This window comes from Amphiura filiformis, chromosome 3, assembly GCF_039555335.1.
Source record: "Amphiura filiformis chromosome 3, Afil_fr2py, whole genome shotgun sequence".
NCBI classification, from domain to species: domain Eukaryota; kingdom Metazoa; phylum Echinodermata; class Ophiuroidea; order Amphilepidida; family Amphiuridae; genus Amphiura; species Amphiura filiformis.
In genome coordinates, this window is record NC_092630.1 from 29768213 (window position 1) to 29775507 (window position 7295).

General features: G+C 34.5%; 1 protein-coding gene across 1 annotated transcript; it reads left to right on the plus strand.

The window, feature by feature from the left end:
• The first annotated feature begins 1003 nt into the window (after positions 1 to 1003).
• LOC140148331 (O-acyltransferase like protein-like) lies at positions 1004 to 6607 on the plus strand. The gene is made up of 7 exons (XM_072170245.1): positions 1004 to 1128; positions 1850 to 1929; positions 2254 to 2376; positions 2965 to 3109; positions 4851 to 5040; positions 5676 to 5818; positions 6132 to 6607. Exons 2-7 carry the CDS (start codon positions 1883 to 1885, stop codon positions 6303 to 6305), a joined length of 822 nt encoding a protein of 273 aa, XP_072026346.1. The 5' UTR covers positions 1004 to 1128; positions 1850 to 1882; the 3' UTR covers positions 6306 to 6607.
• Positions 6608 to 7295: the final 688 nt, after the last annotated feature.

Here is a 7295-nt window from a genome sequence, read left to right on the forward strand (position 1 = left end):
ATGCTTGGATGTTTACACAATCGAATCACGTGGAATGCTTGTGCTTGTATTCGCGTTGCGCTGGAAGGTACTTTACCAGATTGCAGTAGCAACCCCCTCCACACTCGCGACCGCATTTTAAAGTTTTTAGGGGCTAGCTATAATATGGGCACAGCACAAGCCTATAGTATTGTACAATATATCCTATATTTTGACATGCACTTATAGAAAATATATAAATTATTGTCTTACTTATTTATAGATTATAAATACTGTAAAATGGCACATAACTAAAGTGAGGTCACTTTCTATCTTTTTTATTTGATTCATAAAATTACATTCAACAAAATGATTGAAGACTGAGAAAACACACAATGCAGACTAGTACAGAATAGAGTAGGTAAGATGCCATGTCCATAGCTTTGCAAGAGTTTCGGACTAACAATCAACACATTCAGAAAAATACAGTTTAAAAGTAGTAAACTATACATTGCGAATTAATATAAAATCATTTTAAAATAAAATGTGCATGTAAGTTGAGTTTACATAGCGAATTAACTAACAACTGCAGTGTATTTCTTGATTTTAATAATAAGCATGGGTAAAAAGCAGAAAAGACAAAAATACAGAACAAATTGGAGTAATGAATTAAAGAGTTGATAGGAGTAATAGGAGTTAATGTTTTTTGCTGTTTCAGTGTGTATGTTCTCATCATTGATGGTTTGGTGGACTGTCATGTAACATGGATGTAAGCGTGATCCTAAAAAATGCCTTTCACGGTGACCCAAATTATTTACAAGACCTCTTCTGCATTGAGGCTGGCCTTCCCTTTTAAAGGGAATTTTTATTTAAACACACTTTTAAAAGTGAATAAGTAGCAATCTGACCAGACTTGTGCCAAGCTGTTTACCAATTTTTGATTTTATTTCGTATTGAACAAAAAGTTCACAAATTATGTATTTGTTGTATGAATTCCAGACTTACTCCAGCTCTGTGTTTTATCATTCTAATCGCAATGAGTCAACAACATCTTGCAGAGGGACCTGTGTGGTTTCCACTGATGAAGATTATGGCATCACGTTGCCAAAAATACTGGTGGACAACCATCTTATATATCAATAATTTTATCCAACAAAATTAAATGAACAGGTATGTTTGTTCCATACAATTAAAATATCTGTAATGTAAATTCAAGATTAATGAATAGTATTAAAATATAATTTATATTGAGACACACTGATTCACCTCGAACCTCTGACTTGGGTCTGGGGTGCATTCGTGGCAATTCCTCCTCGTGGCCCTTGTTGAGATACTGTATCCGCGCCAAACCGTGTGGTCAAGTCTTCAATGAAATATTTTCTTTTGAAAATTGTATGGTATTATTAAAATATAAAAAAGAAATAATCGAGCCAGTCTCATTCATGAACTGCACAACATAATGCAGACAACATGACTTGTGCACTTCTTGTACTAAAGGTAGTATACAAACGAAAATTGAGACAATAATTTGCGAAACTATTCAAATAAGAAAAACATACAAACATACCGTATTAAACGGCCGCCTAATGGCGCACCTAGGCTCCTTGGCCTTGGGGTAAATTTCATGTAGGCCTAGTACAAATAGAGAGCTCCCTCCTCAAAAAATCCCAACAAGAATTAAGGGTACGTGCCCTTATTTGCTGATGGGATTTTTATGGGAGGGCACTTTTGTTTAAAATTCCAGTTTGGTCAAGGGAGCCCATAGCGCCATTAGGCGAACGTTTACGGTATTCGATGTGTTATTCTATAAACATTCTTAAACATCAATCCTTATCAGTAGATACTACGATATGACTGCCAACTTCAGGATATTGAATCTTTCTTTTACTAGTGCGTGGGTGTCACATGGTATCTGTCAAATGATATGCAGTTCTTCATCATCAGTCCTATCTTCATTGTTCCTCTATACAAGTAAGTATATAGACCTATAAAATGCAGTTTCAAACGCTTCCAAGTTATACATGTTAAATCTAGAAAAAATATTTAGGTAAAAAGTTCACTATGCCAATAAAACCGCCCTTTACCCGCGTCCGTAGATGTATGAAAAGAAAAAGTCTGAAGAAACAAATTCCCATTTTTGTTAAGATCTTCCAAGTGATACAAAAAATTTATTTAGGTCTACCGATTATTTTTTTAATGTAAGTTGGCTTTTAAATTTAAATCCAAGATTAGTCGTTAGTCGTTTTTCGACTTTGATAATGAATTCAGACATTGTATGTTTTATTTTTGCTTTAGATTTAAGAAATTTGGAATCGCCGGTATGGTACTAACCTGTCTTGTTAGTTTTAGTATTACGATTGGGCTAATTGTACAGAACGAATTTGATATAGCGTCATCAATAACAGGAATCTCAGGTGGGTAAGTAGACAAAATGCTCTAGGCCCGTCTGACATTCTAGTGACATACTATTGAGTCATCGTTCAATCCAGGGCCTTTACCTTTTTGGGGGCCCTGGGCCAGGCCAAAATTTGGAGGCTCCAAACTCTTCGTGAGGAATGCATGTGCACTCAAGTGGCCATGTTTTGGATTAGGGTGTCTAAAGATTAAAAGTGGCGGCAGAACCATTACAATTTAGAGGTAGACTAACATATTTTGTTCCGAATTTACTTTGACATTTGCGCGCGAAGTGCGCCAAAATTTTTGAATTTGAGTCTATTTTAGCCCAAAAGGAAGATGAATATTTGTGGGCTTAAAAAGGAACATGCACAGGGTAATTTTGTTGACTCCCAAATTTTGTAAATCCGGCCCTGGTTACATTTTTGTTTTTCTCCGTCTTCTTCTGCTTAAAGTCTAGAAGTCCAATATGTTGTTTTGTGTGTCCATTTGTTGACATAATTATACTTTGTACCTCTTACTAATAATATGCTATAGTTGTAGCTAGTTGTTGTTAAAATAAAAGTGTTAATCTTTAGTCCAATTTGATCTTTTCTTTTATTTATTTGTTAGTGGTGCAAATGGCAGAGGCGATTTGGGTGGTTCAACCTTCACTACTACAGTATATCAAAAACCGTACTGTCGAATCTCTGTATATCTAGTCGGTATGGGACTGGGTCTTCTTTTGCATCAACATCGCAGGATCAGAATGCCAAAAGTATGTAGCTCTGCATATTTGGGGTATAAGTAGAGTATATATAGTAAATTTGATAATAACAAAAAACTATTTGGGATCCATTGAACAGCTTCTATGTAAATTTTCAATGGGAACAGATGAGTGGACATTCTCTTCAATATCTGGTACAAACAATGAAGGAAACGTGAATTTATTGACCATGTTGATGAGAAAGTAACATCAAGTAATATTGTTTTGTGGTGTATTATAACCAAGTAGCGGCAGGTTTTACCCCAAATACTTTGATAGGTGTAGTGTATTATTATAATACCGTAAAAACTCGATAGTTTGCATATGTGCTTATTATCGAGCGCTTTTCAAAGCATGAAATTGTCGGTTCCAAAGTCCGGCGCTTTACCAACTGAGCTAATGGGGTTGAAACACACATTTGCAGGTTTACTTGTTCGTATGTAACTATGTGTATCGATTATTTGCTCAAAACCCTTTACACTTTTGTGGATGGGGCTCTTTATGTTTTGAAAGCGCTCGATAGTAAGCACATATGCTCAAACTATCGAGTTTTTACGGTACGTCTTAATTTTTTGCTGTAGATGAACCCATTTTAGCTGTGCTCCTTGTTCTTCGTCTTCACTATTCTTATACTGGGACGTACCCAGCAAACACAAAAACGTTTTTAAAACATTTGAAATAAGTTATATTTTGGGTTTTGGTTTAGGTAAAAACGTTTTAATAACATTAAAATGTTCGGGTTATATAAAGGTCATGAAATCGTTAAAACGTTTTGTATGAAAACACACTACAACAATATTTTTAAAATGTTTTCGAAATGTCATTGTAAACTATTTTTGCAAACATTTTTGGCCAAATATTTTGTCAACACTTAAATAACATTATGTTAAAATATTTGCACCCAGCAAACACAGAAATGTTCTTAAAATGTTTTTACAAAACGTTTTAATAACATTTAAATGTCGGGTTATATAAAGGTCGTGAAAACATTTTAAAAATGTTATTGTAAATATTTTGGGCAAACATTTTTTGCAAAATATTTTTTCAACCTCAAAATAACATTCTGTTTTCAAAAATGTTTTTGGAATGTTATTTAAACGTTTTTATACCCTTTATATAACCCGACATTTAAATGTTTTCTGTAAAACATTTGTGTTTGCTGTGCAGTAAATTACTAGTACCAACAAATGTTATTTAATGTTATGTTTATACCATTAATGTACCCTTTATATAACCCGACATTTAAACGTTTTCTGACAACCTTTTATAACCTTTTGCGAATGATGTCGAAAACGTTTTGTGTTTGCTGGGTATCTGCTTGCTTGCATATTCTACCATGATTCAATCATAAAAATATGGTTTATTACTATATTAAATTGCAAACAAATATTAATTATTGTAAGAACTATTATGTTTATTTAGATAATTCCCGCCGATTATGCCACTGTTTTTCCATGTAAGAACTACAGTCTTGGAAAAAAGTCCTTTTTTTGGCACACTGTGTCGAATTTCCGCGCAATTGATAAGATCAGGGCAATGGCGTATATTGTTTTTTAGGGAACAAACATGACATCTACAACAATAATTTACCCTTCCTCTCTCTCCATCAATCAATGTTGGAACACATTGGAAAACTGCTGAAGCCATTGGCATTTCTCAACATTGTACGGGGGAGAGGGGGTGCCAGTTTTCCGTTCTTTACACGAAAGTATTCCAAGATTGTAGATGTGTACTCGAGTTTTTGTTCTTTCAGGCACTGGCTGTTCTCGGTTGGCTTTTCGCTACCATGCTTGCCATGCTAGTAGTATATGGTTTGTATCCGGCTATATCAGAAGGTACAAGTTTGTCTAAAACTGGAAATGCGTTGTATGGAGCTCTGGCGAGATGTACATGGGGTATTGCTGTATCATGGGTTATATTTGCATGTTACTTTGGTTATGGAGGTAATGTAGTTGGAATCATCATTTCAACTTTTATTCAGTAATATGTTTCAAACTACAAACACAAAGTTATGAGGTTTTTGACAACAAAAAATATTACAACGTCTAAAATAACTTTATTAAGCCTGCAGACGTGGGTCGCAATGTGCAGAGGTTTCTTAAAATAACTGCCGCTCAAACTATATAAATGGCCAGATCAGGCGTTATACATAGATCTATTCTTACAGAAAGTGTTGCCTTGCATTTTTTACATCCGTGGTTTGCAATTTAATCATTAACAAAATTAATGCGATTGCCATGGATATATAACTGAAACAGAAAGCAAATTAACCCGATTGTGAAAATTGACTTTTGATGAGTCACAACCAAAATTAACGATAGGGAAAGCAAGGAAAGAACATTCATAGGTTAATTATGAATAATGGTTGTTATCAGCTAAAGGTTTTATGTCGGAATTGAGAGATCTTGGTGTGGAGATTAGAGATAGTTTTCAAGTTGCATCGTATAGATTTAGCCGAATAACTGTTTTTGTCGAAGCACTGCGCCCTATTAACCTCTTAGCCTGCGCCACATCAAGCCCAACATATTTGTAAAACACTGTTTAACTGAAATAATTTCTATTAATTGTACCAATACAGGTCCAATAGATCAGTTTTTATCATGGAAAGGTTGGGTCCCTTTGAGTCGATTGACCTACACTGCCTACCTGATACACCAACAAGTCATATATCAGTACTACCAAGCACACGATGTACCATGGCATCTGGATCTTATAGATTTTGTAAGATACTTAGTTTTTATCTTTTAAAAAATTGCTATTTAGAAGTAATATGCATCAAGAAATCACTGAAAATTAAAAGAAAAAAAGATGAGAAGAAAATAGAATAGGAGTAGGATTGAGAATTTTGCGAGGCTGTTTTAATCATTCCTTAGTTCATGCACCTCATGATGCCATTATTAATATTGAAACACCTACTTAAAATACCAAAACAAGTTATTTACTCGACCACGTTTCAATGCTTGTTTATTTCTCATCGTCCGTACGTACGTTCTTATTCATTTTTTCTCTATATATTTCTTTGTTCATAATACAGTGTTACTACTTCGTCGCTATCACGGGATTGACATACAGTATGGCTGTGCTATTTTCTCTAGCCGTTGAATATCCATTCGCCAACATGGAGAAATTATTTTTGCCTGGTTCACTTCAGAGTACTAGAGGCGATTCCAAGAAAGATGACGATACGAAAAAAGACAATGACGTCTGACAAGCACATTAGCTACCTTGGATTGTCAAAATTCAGACGCGGAGATACCACATTTTAATACATGTACCTGGACTATAATGTCAATTATCTTGGATTTTTTACAGACCGCATTCACCGATCGGCCTGCGTTTACGTGCAAACCAAGGGCGTGCCCAAATACGGGCGGGGAGAGGGAGTTGCTGAAAATTGATGTTATCAAAATAGGCCGATTTATGAATCATAATTTAGTAAGAAGTTTAGAATACCCTAAAATGTGGAAGAATGTGACCGCCATAGAAAATTTACACCAAGTAGAAGTTTCAGGTATGACACGGGGCACCAAATGCTACGTGTGAATTTAAATTTACTTTTTAAACTTGCCTGAATTTTCCTTCGCTACAATAAATGTTATAATCAAAGAAAATATGAACGGACTTCTATTTTGTAGAATCTTTATTGAATACCTGCCATGTCCGGGTGTCACTATCAAGTGCTATTTGTTCATGATGGCGCCCTCTGTTTTACCCTAGCAAGTAAAGAGCAGTTTAATGATACCCAGCCATATTATACAACATTTTGAATTTATTCTACTTTTAGGTAGCTCAAATTCAAAATGTTTAATTAAATGTTTAAAAAATTAGTTCACCTTAGTTATAGGAATAAGAGTCTCTAGAATTATCCAAAGCCTTTGATACAATTTGACCACAGTATTCTAATTCGTAACCATAGAAAACAATATGTGAAGTTTAATATTGACAAATCTGAAGTGATATTATATATAATCGCAGCTGGTACGACATTCAAATTCAAAAGCTCAGCACCTTGACCTCACTTCAAAGACAGAAAGTTAATGAATTTGAACTGAGTCGTTTAATTGTAGTTAAAAAAAAGATTTTATTTTATTGCAAGTCCAAGGTTTCGTATTTTTATTACAAGTCAGTTGACAATGGTGTACACTCATATTTGGAACGTATAGAAAGCTTAGCACTAAAGAAACAAACAATTTGATTA

Coding starts and splice junctions, on each gene's coding strand:
- LOC140148331 (XM_072170245.1), top strand. CDS start 1,883: ATGCAGTTCTTCATCATCAGTCCTATCTTCATTGTTCCTCTATACAA. Junction 1,930..2,253: donor TTCATTGTTCCTCTATACAA/GTAAGTATATAG, acceptor TTTTTGCTTTAG/ATTTAAGAAATTTGGAATCG. Junction 3,110..4,850: donor GCAGGATCAGAATGCCAAAA/GTATGTAGCTCT, acceptor TTGTTCTTTCAG/GCACTGGCTGTTCTCGGTTG.